General features: G+C 35.3%; 3 protein-coding genes and 1 pseudogene across 15 annotated transcripts; 1 reads left to right on the forward strand and 3 right to left on the reverse strand.

Annotated features, from left to right (window-relative positions):
- Positions 1-277: 277 nt before the first annotated feature.
- LOC147297321 (uncharacterized) lies at positions 278-4986 on the reverse strand. Of its 13 annotated transcripts, none has more exons than XR_015120038.1 (7): positions 4358-4966; positions 4145-4193; positions 3897-3971; positions 3615-3789; positions 2804-2859; positions 2238-2312; positions 278-623 (listed from the first exon to the last, which is right to left on the reverse strand). XR_015120038.1 is itself a non-coding variant. In XM_086230041.1 (7 exons), exons 1-4 carry the CDS (start codon positions 4451-4453, stop codon positions 3708-3710), a joined length of 309 nt encoding a protein of 102 aa, XP_086086167.1. In that variant the 5' UTR covers positions 4454-4986; the 3' UTR covers positions 278-623; positions 2238-2312; positions 2804-2859; positions 3637-3707. The 13 variants fall into 13 exon arrangements, 5 of the variants coding, with proteins under 5 accessions (XP_086086167.1, XP_086086169.1, XP_086086165.1 ...); XR_015120035.1 differs by having other exon boundaries at positions 4150-4193; positions 4351-4965; XM_086230041.1 differs by having other exon boundaries at positions 3637-3789; positions 4351-4986.
- Positions 4987-7609: 2623 nt separating this feature from the next.
- LOC147297322 (uncharacterized) lies at positions 7610-13339 on the reverse strand. The gene is made up of 8 exons (XM_086231886.1): positions 12955-13339; positions 12197-12269; positions 10544-10642; positions 9734-9890; positions 9001-9104; positions 8736-8880; positions 8514-8654; positions 7610-8305 (listed from the first exon to the last, which is right to left on the reverse strand). Exons 1-8 carry the CDS (start codon positions 13337-13339, stop codon positions 7610-7612), a joined length of 1800 nt encoding a protein of 599 aa, XP_086088012.1.
- Positions 13340-13362: 23 nt separating this feature from the next.
- On the reverse strand, positions 13363-15414 carry LOC147297323 (subtilisin-like protease SBT2.2). The gene is made up of 6 exons (XM_086232000.1): positions 15389-15414; positions 15249-15347; positions 14446-14602; positions 13794-14191; positions 13544-13639; positions 13363-13405 (listed from the first exon to the last, which is right to left on the reverse strand). Exons 1-6 carry the CDS (start codon positions 15412-15414, stop codon positions 13363-13365), a joined length of 819 nt encoding a protein of 272 aa, XP_086088126.1.
- A 1312-nt stretch (positions 15415-16726) lies between these two features.
- Positions 16727-17211, forward strand: LOC147297324 (large ribosomal subunit protein uL15x pseudogene; annotated as a pseudogene).
- Positions 17212-19053: the final 1842 nt, after the last annotated feature.

The raw sequence follows: 19053 nt of genomic DNA on the forward strand, positions 1-19053 counted from the left end.
TAGAAAGTGATGCTTCAATTATTCTCGATAACATGAATTAAGAAAACTTAGGGTGACGCCAAGCAAAATCACCTCAGTCCTGAAGCAGATATTTCACTAGTATACTGCCCGCGCGATGCTGCGGGTATAAATAATTATTGAAATTGAGTGAACAACTAAAATATATAAGTGCAAGTGTACGCAGAACTTGAAGACAAAAACAAAGTTTTTAAACATAGTATTTTTTGTACATATACATGACTTACGCAACAATATAGAACATTTGTAGCCATGGTTTAATTACAAAAGCCAAACTGATGAGGGCAATTTTAATGCTGATTAGAATGTTAAGATATTGCTAATATCTTAATATACCAAGTATCATTCAAAAGAGGTTAAACAACAAAAAGGATTAAACAACTTAGTAGTAAATTTGTTTCTGTTCATATCGAGAAGACTTGCAGAACCTAGTTGCTAATGAAAACATTTTGGGACAGGTGTTACAGGGAGGTCAGCAAACATTGTCGTCCAGACTGTCAGTGGGGTCTTCAACTGGTTTTGCAGCAGATGAAGTGGTATTCTTGCCTTCCTCACTTTGTGCAGCAGTGGGATTATCTTGTAGAGTGGTGTTGTGCTATTGTTGGCTGCAAGTTAAAAAAATGTTAATTTGTAAATGAAAAGAGTAGTTTAATTGATATTGATGAGATGGGGAAAAATGGGGGCAGGGAATTAGGCAACTGTATGGAATTTGAAGTTATGTGTTCAAAAGAAGGGCATGCTATAATAATTTTATAGTTGTGCGGTTGTACTTTATTGAATTGGTTTGCCATTTATAAAAATTGGAATAAATTATATTTGTGTAGCAAACCATCAGTATTTTCCTAATAGTTCCTGCCCATAACTTTAGAACTAATGATTAACATGGTGCATAGACAAAGCAGGTATGATGCTGTACATCAAAACAAATAAGCAGAAAAAGTGGGCCTCACCATAAAGCAAGTAAAATCAGCACCATCAATGAAAGGGAATGAACCCTACAGAGGTGACCTAGTTCCCAAACAAAAACAAATAAAAGAGGCAAGCAGATTTTGTCCACAAATTGGAATCCAGATTGACACTGATACACATTGAAATTGATACAATTTGATGCAGGCCCAAACTTAGGTGCAATTTTGAATTTTCAATTTCACAAATGCAATTTTCATTTGAAATTGTTACTTATTAATGACGCATTTTCAAACTTAGAATCACAAAGCACAGACAATTTAAGAAAAACTTAGTGACCGAAGACAATTTTGTAAGACGAAAGTCAACTAAATAAGAAGTGACAACAGATTATTTAAGACAGACATACAAAGTTCAACAATAACACTCAAATTAAGGATCATCAAAAGCAAATAATAGTATGTTACTTCAGAATGAAGGACATAATCCCCTTGTTCCAGTTTTACCTTAGTCATCACAATTTTTTATCTCATTTTTTCACCTATCAAGACATATGGAAGACATTGTTTCAATAGTGCTACAAATTGAGTGAATAATATGTCAATCACAACCCATCATCCGGTTTCAGGACCTCAATCAATTCCTAACCTAAAGCATAAAATTAAGTTACTACAATACTAATTGACTGAAACAACCTCTCTGTTTCTAATTAAAAAGAATGTTTTTATTCTTACATAATTTTTTTTTAGAGAAAATAAATTAAAATTGAAAATAACGCGTACACTCATACACCCAAAGCAAGGCACTGGCACAATATATCTCTTCAATCTTAGCCATGTAATCATGAAATGAAATGGCACATACAAAATATTCACCCAAAAAAAACAATGACATACAAAACAACCACATCATAAAATGGCATCATCCCATTTATATCATACCTTTTTTTTTTTTTTTTCTATAAGGAATTGTTATGTTTTGAACTTGCCACAGAAGAATTCCAATTCATTGATTCAACATAAATGTTTTTAGAGCCAAAACTCTCTCTCTCTCTCTCTCTCTCTCTCTCTCTCTCTACCTACTGTGGTAATATTTTCTTCCAAACAAACTTTTTTTGGTAAACACACCAAACAACAATTTTTCTGACATTTCATCAAAGACCTCATATAAAACATAAACTAAATGCATGTGTAGAACTGATTTTATTACAACTTTGGAAACATAATTAAAGACAGATCTGGAACTTCCTTCAGGTTAATTCTCAATTCGAGGTATGTTAAGCAATATGAATAGTAATGTCAGAAATTGATTACCGAATAGGTCTTCACTCTTCTTGAAGAATATGCTAACCAACCTCTTTGAAGCAAAACTCTGTTTTCATCATGCATCTGCACTGAAAAAGAGAATTAGGAAAACACATGGTCCCTACTTATAGTCCTCATTCACTTAAAAAGTGTTTTTTGTTTGTTTTTTTTTTCTTAGTTTTGATTTTATCTTTAAGAGGGAAGACAACTTGTTAGTTCTTTAATAAATGAAAATAAAATAAAACACACGTAATTAATCTCAACCAACCCACATAGCCATGAAAAGATATAGTAACAAAAAGGAAACACATCAGTAATGGTTCCTAAATTTTAATTATTAAACAAAGTAGTGGTTTCTTCACTTTCATATATATTTTCTTATAAATAAAAGCTATGAGGCTTCTACCAATGAAAACTATCAAACTAAAGATAAGTTCCAGTCACTAATCTCAACCAATCTAATTACAATTCCTAACTTGTATCTAACCAAACCAAACTGCCTATTTTAAAAGACTGAAACACCATTTGTACTAAAAACAAAAACAATTTGAATAATAATGTCTGAAATTGTTTACCAAATGAGTCTTCTTAATTCATAATAGAACGAAGCCTGGAGATTTGTGTCATATATCTGCAATGAAAAAGGGAATAAGCAAAACTCAGTTATTATAGTACCCCAAAATTTTGTGAATTTGATGATCCTCACTAAGGCATGATTCAAATTTTTTTTTTATAGAAATCAACCAAAACCTTAAGAGTTAAAAGTAGAACAGAAACTAAAAGGTTTATTAGATGATATTTAAGAGAAATGGGTAACCCAGGTTCTCAGAAAACATATGTTCTTTGAGAAATTACTGTAGCTGATTATATGGTAACTCAGAACAGATCTACCCCTGAATCATCTAGAAAGGGCTTATACTGTTTATAGGTTGATCTGATAGTGCTGCTTAATTTATTAATATGGATTTCAGTGATTGTTTACTTATTTGTGATCTTCATATCAGTACTGTAGTTTTGATGAGATAAACATGGATGTTAATGTTTTAACCACCACCAGGAAAGTGTACAGATTTCTCTGCAATACTATTGATTTAATTAATAAACACCAGCTGAAGGTCCAAGCAGATCAAATTGGATTAAATTGATCTGCAGATAGCATATCAATTGATCAAATTGATCAAATTGTTATTAAATCGTAGATGGTAAAGCCAATTTGATCTACTATCTGCTATGAATCTTAACCAATTGGATTAAATTGATATGCCAATAACAATTTCATACACATCACCAGAAAAGGAACTAATTTGATATGCTAATATCAAAAAAAGGAAAAGTTTATGAGAATAGGCCTACAATGTTGCAAGTTTATGCAGCTAGAATACAAACCTTGCTAGAATTTGACACTCACTATTATGTGTCCAGGAAAAACCAGAGGATAGGCCTACAATGTTGAAGTTTATTCAATGCTCAAGTTTAGCATTAAGAACCTTGCGTCAAAAAAGGTGTCACTGGATCTTGAGAAGTTAAGGTCTGAAGATTCAATGCTCTTGGCAATAAGTTCCTGCACAAAGCAAATACTTGTTTAATTTTAACAGAAGATCAGAAAGTACACGTACACATGCACACACATACATTTGATAAGATCATTAATGCATAGCTAACAATTACCAGATCACCAGCATTATCGAGATAAATCTGGACCACTTTCTGTTTTGTTTGTTTGTCAAAACAGCATTATCCACACTAAAACAAACAAAACCCATATACCAAAAATCTTAAATTCAAGCTCAGAACAGAAAGTGCCAGTGCCTAACCCAAAATTCACAATTTCTCAAAATTTCTCAAACTTAACAATTCAAAATGTTTTAGTTTTGCTGGTTTTAGTTTTGTTTTAATTTCAGCAAAAAAAACCATACCTTACCCCAAAAAAGAAACCAATCTTCAAATCCAAGAAAGTATGGGAACCTGAAATTAAAACATAGAAATCAAGTCACCGGCGCCGCCACACGCGGCTGGAATCGTGGTGGCAGTGGGTACAAAACCTAGAAATACAGATTTCACAACCAATTGAACAATTCGATCCAACAATCAGACATAGTAGACAAAGAGGAGTAAAACTCACACAAAACCTGAGGCGTAAAGTCACCGGAGCCGTCGCAGGTGACGGTGGCAGCGGCGGAGCTAGGGTTCGAATTGGAGCTTTCATTTCGGGACCCAATTGACATAGATCACGCACACCAATAGAAAGGCCTGGAAGAGAGGAGCAAAACCCGACCAAAAATCATCACCATCTGTCGCCGGAATAGCCAACATCGGCAGCGGAAGGCCGCCGGACTTCTCCGCCTCGAAACTCCGTGCACGGCGGTCGGTTGAGCAATTTGAAGACACCATCATCCTCAGAACGATGGGAGGAACAAAACCCACCCAGTCTGACATCCCAACTCAGCCGGAATTGACGGATTGCCGCCGGAGGACTCGATCCGGTTTGGGTGTCTTTTCGAGTTTTGGCATAATTTATGGGTTAATCAAATACCATATAAATGAAGAGGAAGAGAAGAGGAAGAAATCGGGACCCATATCGCCGGCATACGTCGCCGGACGGTGGAGATACGGCCGGATAAAGGGGGCGGAAAGAGACAGAACGAAGAGAACGCAGAGATAGAGAGAGAGAGAGGCGCGTGAGATGAGAGTGTTCAGTATTTTCTGGGTTTTGGGCTTTCTAACAACAATCAGGTGAATGACAAAAAAGGGCAGACCAAAACCTGGCATTATCAGAATGGCAAGCAGATCAAAAAAAAAAAAAAGAGTGAGAGAGGAAACAGAAGAAAAGGAAAGCAATGGCACAGGGCGTAAAAAAACAGAAAAAGGAGGGGAAGAAGAAAAAATGACGCAAAATGACCAAAACAGGCCCAAATAACCTACTAATTACAATGGCAAGCAACTTAAAAAAAAAAAAAAAAGGGGGCAGAAAAGTCATGAACATGCTTAGGAACAGTAATTGCTGGGTTCAGCTTTAGTATATATACAATTTAAGTCTATTCGACCTAGATGTGACTATTATCTTGCCTCACCTAATTGCTTCTGAAATTTTATATGCAGATTTCCATTGCATTGACTTATTGGAGGAATGGAAAGCTTGTTAGTTGCAATGTGAGCATGTCAAGAACAATCAGATTATATCTTTTATTTCTCATGTTATGAGGGTTATCAATTATGAAACTTTATGTATGCCTGACTTCTGATCATATTGGTGCCTTTTTCATTTTACTCCTGTGGCCGTGTTATAGGTGTGAGGATTTTTTTTTTTTCCTTTTTAATTAGAGAATGCTTTTACATTTCTTGATGTTGTCATTGTTGTGTAAGAAAATATACATGTGTAAGCATATCAATTCTTCTTCTAAAAAATATAGCAATTTCACTCATGTAAAGGTTAAAGTAATAGTTTTGTTTTTCTAATTTTTTGTAGTGTAAAGATTTGTTTCATGAAAAGGGTATTTAATATTACCTTTACCTATTCACCTCTTAGTAAGTGACCTGTTGGATGGGTGGGCTATAACCCAGCTCAAGTTCCAAAAAAGAAAATTATTAGGCATGTAATCTAAAGTCCAAAGCCCAGCACCGGATGAGCCCAGCCCATCGACCACTCTTCCTATTCTAAATATCTAATATGAATTCACAAAATTCTTATGAATATTTATATTTTGGGTATAGTATCATTCAAAGAATGTGTCATATCATTCATACTAATTATATGAAGATTTAATATATGTAAATGTACACAACTTAACAATTTCATTTTTTTAAATAATAGAAAGATTTAAAAGTAAAAAAATTATTAAAATGCTATTGAAATTATTTGGTGAGATATTGGTGAGAATTAAATATTTATGAGTGGGCAAATCGTCCTAACTTTATTTTATTATAGGAAAGGAAGACAAGACGTAACGTCAATGCATATCTTTCAAAGAGCAAATGAAGAATAGGATGATGCCAAGTCCATGAAAAATAGTAGAGCAAATGAAAAATAGTATAAGCTTTAGATATGTCATAGGTTGTTTGCCTTATATAGCTATACTTATTTGCATATACACACATGACACATCTACTTGCTCCTTCTGAAGAGAGAGAGCTGGCTAGACATATGTGTATATGTAATTACTAGTTTAATTACTTTTCTTAATTATGCTTAAAACGAGTTGTATATTTACATCAACTTTATGCTTAACTAGTAATTTTACCCGCGCGTTGCTGCGGGTCTGAAAAGTCTAAAAAATGTGCAAAAGGCTTATAAAATTTTAATGGAATGATACCGTGTTTAGTATATCAAAGTTTAAATAGTTATGCCTAACCTCATAAACCACCATCAATCAGATTTTAATCAAACCAAATATTTCGTTAGAAAACTTTATATTCCTTTGGGCAAAAAATGTAATACACAATATATTATAACTAAAGGAGAAATGGGCCAAGAGGGAGGGATGACATCCTAGTCCTACACGTATGAGAATTCACCCTTGGTACAATGGTTGTATGTCATACAACCACATCAAATGATAGAAAATTTATACCCTAGTAGTGGAAAAGTAAACTCATCAATATTCAAGGGTCAAAAAGTGGTTGTATGACAGAAATTTCCCAAGCATGAATCCAAAATAGTTGATAAAATTCTGACTCTACAAAGCTAAATGACTGCTTATAAAGCACCTCCTAAATCTACGAGCAGAAAGCACTCTGTTCAATTTACTCGAAAGGGAAAAATAAACCCTTACAAAAAACCTATTTAATTATAAAAATTTCCAATATGTCCATTCATCAAGCTATAGAAATAAATAGACTCAAAATGGATTCAGATTTGAATAAATGAAACACTACTAAGAACAAAATTTGATACATAAATTTAGTTAACAAAATTTGAAAAATAAATTTATTGAACAAAATTTGATACATAAATCTAGGGAAAAGAATTTAATACATGAACTTAGTGCATGTAAGAGTCTTCTCAAAAGAGAATTAATTATTCCATGTGTATCATTCATTTTAATGATATTGTTGGAATCCAATAAAACCAAAGTTAGGCACTTTCACTAAAATCTACTATTCAATGAGCATGAAATAAAGATGGACTGTAAAGAATATGATCCAAATTTATATCTAAGATAGTGGTAGGTTCTGAACCCTCAAGTTCAACCATGAAATTTTGGGATTTTTACAATGAAATGATCAGAAAACTAATGAATGAAATCTTGTAAGGGATGGCAATATGGAAGAAACTAATTTTTCCTATATAAGGTAGAGAAGATGATAATGGGCATATCCACCTAAAGAGACACTTCTAATGCCAATCCATCACACTCTAGGCAGCTTAATTAGCTTGTCTTCTTCTATTTTCCTCTAAGAGCTGTAATCCGAGCAACCAATTCATCATACTCCGGTAGCTTAGGGTGCACGTGTACATCTGGCTGCAAGGACCTGGCTCGACCAGGCCTATTCATTTCCTCAGTTGCAGTTGTTGGCTCTGGTGGGAGAGATGCTGCTCTGGCCTGTGGCCAGTTAGATCTTTCGCTTCTATGCCTTCTGGATTCACCAGTATCATCATCATCATCTCCTTGATTCAAACAACGCTTTACAATGCCCTTCATCTGGCTCGACTTGTAGGGTGACTGCTTCTTACTGTAATGCATGAAAAGCCCGTCCATTATCCTCTCTTCTTCATCCCTCGAATTATCATCATTACTGCCAAGATTCTCACGACCTGGTGGTGGTTTCAAGTTGTTCCTCCTGACTGATTTTGGTTTCGAATCATCTGTGGCAACATCAGTAGGCTGATCTTTTTCCTTCTCAACATGATCTGTTCCCTTTTTTTCGGGTTTGGGTTTGTAGTAAGGGGGTGGATTAAATCCATAGTCAAAGGGCATCCTGTTATCTGCTTCATCCTCAGATCTGCTTCCTACTGAACTTGAAGAATTCTTTGGGAACTCCGGGGACATGTCTGCTGCTGTTGTTTCATCTTCACTTCCTCCTGATGCTGCATCCTGGTTTTTTCTCTTTGGAAATGCATCGTCCTTCCTTTTATGGCCCTGCAGAAAAGTCATATAGGTTTCAAAGAGGAGTATCAGTGATCGAGAAGAGAGACCATAAAAAGCAATTTCAAAATACAGAATGGCCGAACAGAAAAACAGGATAGAGGGAAAGATTTGGCATCTAAGCTAATTTTCAAGGTCTAAATCAAAGTTTACTCTTGAACATCTTTCCATAAATGTAGAAGTAATATAGAGATAGGCTTACTTGGTCAATTGCAGGTGGTGTATACAGTCTCTGTTCCAAAGCCTTAGAATCCCATTCAATTGAGAATTCTTTTGCTACGTCATGCATCAACTGAACCTTCATCTCCTTTGTAGGAGGCTTTCCCCTCAACCTCTCCACAAACTAAGCATAAACAATCAATTGGGTCAGACTACAAACAAACCTGTAACATATATAATTATGCAAGTTGTGAATTATTATTACCTCTTTATTCAGAAAAGGTTCAAGGGAATTTCCATATCTTTCAGTAAACATATTTCTCAGATCACGCAGTTCCGGCAGATCAGCAAATCTTGCTGCAGCATACATCAAAGATGGAACAGCTTCCCTGCATTCCTCAGGACACTCCCTACAAAAATAAATTAATAGAAGTCAATCAAACTAATGCATACACCAGGAGACATGTATGGCATTGGTAGTTTACTCTGCCAATGAAAGCAAGAAATATTACTTCGGAAGCCGCACGTACCTCTGATTTTGCATGAGAGAAAGATGACTTGAGATGCATTCAACAAAATTCTCAATTAAATCATAGCAGGCAGAGATGTTTTGCTCAACAAGATATCCTTCAGCCTGCTTCACCAATTTTGAAGGAGTTAAGAGCATTGAATTATGTAAAATGATTTGGAGGCTTTGTGAGTGAACAATGCCAAAAGTATATAAGTAAATCATGAATCATCAGCTATGCTGCAATAGGTGAGTAATCTTCATTCAATATACATGCATTCAACATTCAATATGTTACTACAAGGAAGGTAAATACATCACATTTTGGGCAGGTTGATGTTAAATTGGGTGGTTGGAGATGGAGAATTGACCCCTTCAAGACCAACCAATCTAAATCCCAAAAATGTCGCTCTTTTTTTTAATAAATGCTCCAGCTTATGTTCCATGTGCTTTTTAATCAGGTAAAGAAAGTGAGAGCAAACCCATTAATTGCTACCATAACTCATTCAAGCAAGAGATCAAAGGAAGAGTCATGGCTAACCAATTGGAAACAAAGTGATAAAGATAAAGAGAGGTATAAATTAAAGACACAAAACCAAGATACAAGACAAGCATAGAAGAAACCAAGGCACATAAATCCATATGTGTGCCAACACTCAGACTGATGATGACCTAGCACAATTGTATATAGCACAAAAATTATGAAAAATATAGAATAATAATTTTAATAATAGTAAAATTTGACTGATGGTTACCTGATCTGGGGTAACAAGCACAGCAAATCCGTTAATCAAGTAGTGGTAGCAGTACAGCTTCAGATATTTCTCCCCTCTCAAAGCCCTCCTCAATAATGAATCATGAACTCGAGCAATATCAGAGCAATACCTACGATCTGTTCTTGAAATATTTAATCTAAAAAAAAGACATTTTAAAGCATCATCAATCAAGTATAAAAGGGAACAATGAAAATTAATAAAGGCAGGAGAATGAAAAAGAAAACAAAAAAAATCATATGAATTTTGGACAATGATTAAGAACATGAATAAGTAACTTTTAACACGGTGAAGACCTCACTACCCCATAACTGAAGAGTGCGCAATTGTTGGGCGTGATACAAGGGGGAAAAGGACAATATGTAAGTACAAGTTTCCACACGCACATAAGAGACAATTTGTACACACAGCATATCAAAAGGAACAACAAAGGGCCCCATGGGAGAGACACTCAACCCAAGCAGTACAAAATCTTTTCCAGTCATAAACTAAGTACAAGTTTCCACACGCACATAAGAGACAATTTGTACACACAGCATATCAAAAGGAACAACAAAGGAACCCATGGGAGAGACACTCAACCCAAATCTAGTAATATTTACTCTAGAATTGAAGCTATCATATAGTAAAAGAAATGAAGCGTAAGACCCAAAACATCACAATAACTTTAAGTAGTACTAATTCTGCTTGGATCAGAACTGAAAAGCCGCTGCAAGGTGTAAAATGAAACAGAGAAAGATAAAAGCAAAGTAATTTCAGAATTCAGAGAGTAAGAAAAGCTTAAAGGAGTACCTTGGTTTGTGAATGTTCAACCTCCCTTTAGCACCGCTATGTCTGAAACCCTTACTGTTGCTTCTCAACTCAGTATCATAATGAGCAGCAGGAGCTTCTCTAAGAGTGACAATATACTGAACTCTCAAGTTTGCCACCTTTTATAGAGAGAGAGAGATAGAGAAAAAGAAAGATAAACAACTCTAGCATTTCTCGTGACTACAACATGTGATGAGATATAGTGGTCCCACACTATATTGGTCCCACACTTTGACTGGTGCTGAAGATGTAGTGGTGGTTTGAAGGTGAGATATCAATTGAAAGTTTATTCTTATTTAGTTATTTGACAATCACAATTGTCTTTTCCTTGATATTACTCTTCTTCTTGACATTTTATGGTACTTTATCTCATACTTGCTTGAGTCAACATTTTAACAGACATTTTCAACCTATAACACAAATCATACTTTGCTTCTAACTTCATGTACCATCAATTTATTATTGATCATCCATTTAAATTGTGTAAAAAATTATGACATGTTAGAATCTGACGTTTTAAGAAAGCATTAACACTTTTACTAAGTTGAGTTGTTTTCATTCCACATGTCCATGCTCGCTTAGCATATGCATAAGCTCATTTTTCTCTCAACTCATATATGATACTCAACCAAGTATTATCACAAGTACTGTATTTGTCAAGCATATCATCTCAACCAGATATAAACTTATTTTTCTCTTCAGTATAATCCATGATTCTTGATAAAGCATTATGTACCCCACAATGACTTTTACATTGACTATTATGTGATATTGAAATGTTTTATTGATTTAAATATAATTGACTATATAATATATATGAAGGTTGAATGTTATTTGTTAATTAAAGATTTCATGCAAATTGTTGTTGTTTTTTATTTTGTTCTATATGGCATTTGGTTAATTAGTTCATTGTGAACTAAAAGACAACTCGGACTACATGTAGTTTTTGAGCTTTAGTATTGAGAATTGAATTAAAGATCCTGTATAATATATGAAATATTAATTAATTAAGGGTCACTTCAAGGCACACAAAAGAACACATATTTTGACACCAATAAAACCCATACAATGCGTTTTAATCCTATTGTAATCTTAAGTCTAAAAGTAGTATCAAGGCACTATTTAACATACATCCCAATTCGATCCACTCCCTCTTACTTTTCTTATACTATTATTTTATATAGTGAGTGACCTGTTGCAAAGCTAAAAAGGGGGGTGATCATTGATCAAGAAACGTACTATATTTGGAGATCGATTATCCCATCTTCTTCTCTTCATACATCAAGGACCACTCCAGCAGCCTAAAGATGGAAAACAGGGACTCCATCTTCTTCTCTTTATACGTCAAGGACCACTCCAGCAGCCTAAAGATGGAAAACAATACCAGTGGCCTAAGCCTATAGTCCTCTGCTCATGCTTTATATGTACAATTAATTGATGCTCCAAGCAATTAATTGATACCAGTGACCACTCCATACGAATCCATTATAAAAGGGATGGCTAGGTGGGGTTGCTGTGAGCCACAAGCAAGGAAGTTTCCTATTATTTTTGCTTTGCTTCAAGATGAAGAAGGAAACTGAGGTAACCTCACCCAACAGCATCAATCAATGAAGGCACATACAGAGAATTCTTTACCTTCTCATTTCACCTTCCTCAGCCAAGCCATTTTGCTGCGGGGTATGAGGACAAGACAGCCGATGTTGAATGCCTAAATGAAGACATAAGGATTTAAAATGATGGTTAACATACTCAGTACCACCATCAGTTTGAATAAATTTAATAGAGGAATTAAAAATATTCCGAACCATAGCAATGAAAGTGTGAAAATGAGTAGCGACTTCGGATTTGCGTTTCATTGGATAAATCCAAGAGAAACGTGAAAAATCATCAGTAAATAATAAATAATACTTGTACCCAGACGAAGAAGCAATTGTAGACATCCAAACATCCGAATGAACTAAATAAAAGGAATGCAGGGCACGTTTATTATGAAGAGTAAATGGAAGGCTAGTAGACTTGCTAAGAGCACAGCTCTTACAAAATGAGTCTTTATTACATAATGAAGAACCTAAACTAGAACCTAAACGACGAAGAATCGAAGAAGATGGATGACCAAGACGATTGTGCCAGACAGAGGAAGAGAGAGATGCAGACAAAGCTTGAGGAGAAGAGGCGAAGAGATCGAGGATATAAGCCATCTCTACAAGAGCCCTGAAATAGAGTTAAACCAGAATGGATGTCAACAATGCGAAAACCAAACAGATCAAAAATAAATTGCACAGAATTATCCTTAGTAAATTGGGCAATAGAAAGTAAATTTTTACGCAATGAAGGAACGTGAAAGACATTTTGAAGAGAATAGATCTTAGAACCCAAGGTTAATGGAAGTTTACCAGTATGATGGATGCTCATAGTGTCACCATTACCCAATAAAAAGTTGTTGTTACCATTATAGGGAGTCGAATTGGGTACAGGAGAGCCAGTCATGTGATGAGTGGCACCAGTGTCAGGAATCCATGGCATCTCAGGGAAGAGAGGAGTTGGAGAAGCTGCTTGATAACCTGCAAAGTGAGGGGTAGAATCCGGCCCGACGTAGCGATGAGGGCACATGTGAGCAGCATGTTGATGTGTGGAACAAGTGGGACACCAAGGAGAAGGAGCAGCACCCAAAAATCCAGGAGCAGGAGACCAAGAACCACGGCCCGACGAGGCTGGCCAGGAGGGCGACGCAAAGGGAGGCAGACCATAAGAGGAAGCAGCGGAGGGAAAGTGAGCCATTGATCTAGGGCTCAAGTATTTCATCAGCTAATACTTCTACTTTTAATATGAATCAAGACCATGTAACTGTACAGAAAACTAAGAAATGATAGAAAACATAGGAAATTGTATAGAGATCCATTTTATGCATCAAATTCTATTATTCAACCAGAAACAACAAAGACAACAGCAATAGCGAAAGTGATTTAGATCTAGATTAATTACCGTGAACGAGGAACCATCCCACTTGCATTTCCAAAACGATGCCCAGCAACAATCACTGGAATTCCATGGTTTCCTGCAGCAATGGAAGCAGTGTGCCTGTAACTTAAAATTAGTGAGCCATCAACTGCTGTTTGAAATGGATGCTAACCACATGAAAGCAGACATAACTACATTTCATCATTCATTGGGATACAATGATACATGTAGGCACAATAGAGTACTTTCTCTTAGGAAAAGCAAGAAAACTCACGTGCCATGGCCATCACCATCAAATGGAGAAGCATAGTCCTGAGATGAATTGAAAACACCCCTGGTTATTGCAGATGCTGCAAAATGGCGGGCCGCAATAAGCTTCCTATCGCATGAACCAGATGGGAAATCCCGAGTAACCTCACAGACGCCAGAAAAATGAGCCGGAACTGGATATGGATGTTCAGATGTATCATCAGCAAAAATAATGTGTGTTGGATCAATGGAAGTATCAATAAACCCAATCACGATCCCTTCTCCGGCTGATTCATATCTACCTCCTTGAACCCATGCTCCTTGTGGTAAACCCAAGAACTGAGGAGTATGGGTGGTGGCAGTTCTAACAGAAAAATCCAAAACCACATTTGCTACTTCTCTCCACCTCGAAAGTTTATCAACCTCCAAAATTCAGAAATATCACCAAATTAGGAACTTACGATCAATTACATCTTTTCACTTAGGGATAGGACTATGAACCACAAAATGTTACATTATACAAGAACATGTGATGTTCCAAATTACACTTATATATAGACAAGCAAAAGTAAACATTCAAAAATCATGTTTAGAGCAGCACAATTGTATATAGCACAAAAATTATGAAAAATATAGAATAATAATTTTAATAATAGTAAAATTTGACTAATGGTTACCTGATCTGGGGTAACAAGCACAGCAAATCCGTTAATCAAGTAGTGGTAGCAGTACAGCTTCAGATATTTCTCCCCTCTCAAAGCCCTCCTCAATAATGAATCATGAACTCGAGCAATATCAGAGCAATACCTACAATCTGTTCTTGAAATATTTAATCTAAAAAAAAGACATTTTAAAGCATCATCAATCAAGTATAAAAGGGAACAATGAAAATTAATAAAGGCAGGAGAATGAAAAAGAAAACAAAAAAAATCATATGAATTTTGGACAATGATTAAGAACATGAATAAGTAACTTTTAACACGGTGAAGACCTCACTACCCCATAACTGACGAGTGCGCAATTGTTGGGCGTGATACAGGGGGGAAAAGGACAATATGTAAGGACAAGTTTCCACACGCACATAAGAGACAATTTGTACACACAGCATATTAAAAGGAACAACGAAGGATCCCATGGGAGAGACACTCAACCCAAGCAGGTACAAAAATCTTTTCCAGTCATAAACAAGACCTGGTAATATTTACTCTCGCATTGAAGCTATCATATAGTAAAAGAAATGAAGCGTAAGACCCAACACATCCCACAACCCTGTGAAAGTACCCAAATTGATTTCTCCACATATGACTACCTATTTGAAGGTGTATAATTCAACATTAGAAAACATCACAATAATTTTAAGTAGTACTAATTCTGCTTGGATAACAACTGAAAAGCCGCTGAAAGGTGTAAAATGAAACAGAGAAAAATAAAAGCAAAGTAATTTCAGATTTCAGAGAGTAAGAAAAGCTTAAAGGAGTACCTTGGTTTGTGAATGTTCAACCTCCCTTTAGCACCGCCATGTCTGAAACCGTTACTGTTGCTTCTCAACTCAGTATCGTAATGAGCAGCAGGAGCTTCTCTAAGAGTGACAATATACACAGCTGTGATGTTACAAGATACTTGCTCCTGGATGTGTTGTTGGACATTCTTTCAAGACTCCCTGTGAAATCTTTGAAGCGGTTCCAATGTGTTTGCAAATCGTGGCATCATCACTTGAGAACCCCGGGTTTTCTGACCCAACACCTCAATTTCCACATCAAAAACAACAAGAATAATTGTTTTCTTGTTTCACACATTATAAAAATCTATGAACTCAAAATAAACACCAAAATGATACCTCCAAAACCACTGCTCAGAGGAGTAAATAATGACTTCAACATATTTGTAATTAATCACTTTCAATATTTAGGATTAGTAATACAACTTGGGTTAAACACATAACTAATTTAATTCATATAAAAAAGTATATATCGAAAAGAAACCTTGCATATAAACCCACTTATCAACCTCAATTTAGTCTTAAGATTTTTTTTTTTCCGGCAAGTGAGCAGGCTTCAACCCCCAAAATAACCAAAAATTACAATAGGGGATAGACCTTATTTTTTTTTTATTGACCCCTACTAGTATATCATATCAACAATAAATGTCACGTTAGTATTGTCTGCATAACACTTAATAGTTTTTCGGATAAAAATTTTAACATAAGTGCTAATTTGTAGGTTTTTGATAATTGATGTATGCATTTGAAATTTTTTATAATTAATTGATCAATTTAAAATACAATTTATAGTTGATGGATACATTTTGTAATTAAGCCGAAATTAATTAACAATGCAACAAAAAATGTATAAAATCGAGACAACCCCAATTAATAAACCGCAATCTACAAAAGAATTCAAATTTGCAATTCATTTGATTATTAACATAATTATTTTAATATTTATTAGAAATATTTTATTCATCTATTTATTAATCACAGTTAGATAATTAAATAGTTTATAATTTAATATGTAAAGATGATTCTTGAATGAAAATATAACAAATTGACGGTTCAGATCATTCAATTGCATTCCTATACTATTTTTGTCAAAATGAATCCCTCTTAAGAAACTTATTTCTATACATATAAAACACAGTTTTATTTTTGCTAACTAAATACTTTTTTATAAAGAAGACTTTAAAAAACCATTGTGTGTTTGTGTGTCGGGATCTCCGTTGAAAGTGGACAAAATTATTGAGCTAGAAATAAAAAAGGAATAAAAAAGAAAAATGTGGGTGTTTTTATATGACAGGGGGAAAAGGCTGAAAATACAGATTATGGCCAAGGCTCCAAGCTCCCTGTGATGCTCTCCAAGGGAAAAAGGTGCAACTTTAGTACAGTAGCATCCTTTTGTCAGAGTCAGAAGCACACACAGCGAGCCAGGCTACCAAATTAGCCAATAATGACCCTCTCATCCCGGAGGTCGGGGAAACGCCGGAGGCATGCACCACCACCGCATCCTGTTCGACAAGTACCATCCGGGGTATTTTGGTAAAGTGGGCATGCGCTACTTCCACAGGCTCCGCAACAAGTTCCACTGTCCCATTGTCAACGTGGACAAGCTCTGGTCTCTGGTTCCCCAGGAGGTGAAGGACAAGGCCACCAAGGACAACGTGCCGATGATCGATGTGAGTCAGTTTGGGTTCTTCAAGGTGTTGGGTAAAGGCGCGTTGCCCCAGAAGCAGCCTGTGCTGGTCAAAGCCAAGCTCATCTCCAAGACAGCTGAGAAGAAGATCAAGGAGGCTGGTGGTGCTGTTCTTCTCACCGCCTAGGTTTATTAGTTATTTAGATGTTTTGGATTCTAATAGATTTCAAATTAATGGGTTTTTGGTTTAGTTTTTGCAATTTGTACATTTTGATTGGATTTTGCTTTATACAATATTATGACTTTGTGTTTGTTTTAGACTTTTAGTTATCCGATTTGAGAAGCATGGTATGCCTGGAAATTGAATGTGGATGTTTAGTTTATGTTGCTATGCAGATTCATTTCGCTGCACTATAAGAATTTGTTTTCTTATGAATGTACACCTTAATTTTATGGCATGTCCCATTGTCACATGTACCCTGTATACACTATGCAGTTGAAAATGTTTTAATTGTGGGTGTTTTAAAAAAGACATTTTAAAGCATCATCAATCAAGTATAAAAGGGGACAATGAAAATGAATAAAGGCAGGAGAATGAAAACGAAAACAAAAAAAAATCATATGAATTTTGGACAATAATTAAGAACATGAATAAGTAACTTTTAACACGGTGAAGACCTCACTACCCCATAACTGAAGAGTGCGCAATTGTTGGGCGTGATACAGGGGGGAAAAGGACAATATGTAAGTACAAGTTTCCACACGCACATAAGAGACAATTTGTACACACAGCATATCAAAAGGAACAACAAAGGGCCCCATGGGAGAGACACTCAACCCAAGCAGTACAAAATCTTTTCCAGTCATAAACTAAGTACAAGTTTCCACACGCACATAAGAGACAATTTGTACACACAGCATATCAAAAGGAACAACAAAGGACCCCATGGGAGAGACACTCAACCCAAATCTAGTAATATTTACTCTAGAATGAAGCTATCATATAGTAAAAGAAATGAAGCGTAAGACCCAAAACATCACAATAACTTTAAGTAGTACTAATTCTGCTTGGATCAGAACTGAAAAGCCGCTGCAAGGTGTAAAATGAAACAGAGAAAGATAAAAGCAAAGTAATTTCAGAATTCAGAGAGTAAGAAAAGCTTAAAGGAGTACCTTGGTTTGTGAATGTTCAACCTCCCTTTAGCACCGCTATGTCTGAAACCCTTACTGTTGCTTCTCAACTCAGTATCATAATGAGCAGCAGGAGCTTCTCTAAGAGTGACAATATACTGAACTCTCAAGTTTGCCACCTTTTATAGAGAGAGAGAGATATAGAAAGAGAAAGATAAACAACTCTAGCATTTCTCGTGACTACAACATGTGATGAGATATAGTGGTCCCACACTATATTGGTCCCACACTTTGACTGGTGCTGAAGATGTAGTGGTGGTTTGAAGGTGAGATATCAATTGAAAGTTTATTCTTATTTAGTTATTTGACAATCACAATTGTCTTTTCCTTGATATTACTCTTCTTCTTGACATTTTATGGTACTTTATCTCATACTTGCTTGAGTCAACATTTTAACAGACATTTTCAACCTATAACACAAATCATACTTTGCTTCTGACTTCTTGTACCATTAATTTATTATTGATCATCTATTTAAATTGTGTAAAAAATTATGACATGTTAGAATCTGACGTTTTAAGAAAGCATTAACGCTTTCACTAAGTTGAGTTGTTTTCATTCCACATGTCCGTGCTCGCTTAGCATATGCATAAGCTCATTTTTCTCTCAACTCATATATGATATTCAACCAAGTATTATCACAAGTACTGTATTTGTCAAGCATATCATCTCAACCAGATATAAACTTATTTTTCTCTTCAGTATAATCCATGATTCTTGATAAAGCATTATGTACCCCACAACGACTTTTACATTGACTATTATGTAATATTGAAATGTTTTATTGATTTAAATATAATTTACTATATAATATATATGAAGGTTGAATGTTATTTGTTAATTAAAGATTTCATGCAAATTGTTGTTGTTTTTTATTTTGTTCTATATGGCATTTGGTTAATTAGTTCATTGTGAACTGAAAGACAACTCGGACTACATGTAGTTGTTGAGCTTTAGTATTGAGAATTG

Source organism: Dryas octopetala, chromosome 1, assembly GCF_963921425.1.
Source record: "Dryas octopetala chromosome 1, drDryOcto1.1, whole genome shotgun sequence".
NCBI classification, from domain to species: Eukaryota; Viridiplantae; Streptophyta; class Magnoliopsida; order Rosales; family Rosaceae; genus Dryas; species Dryas octopetala.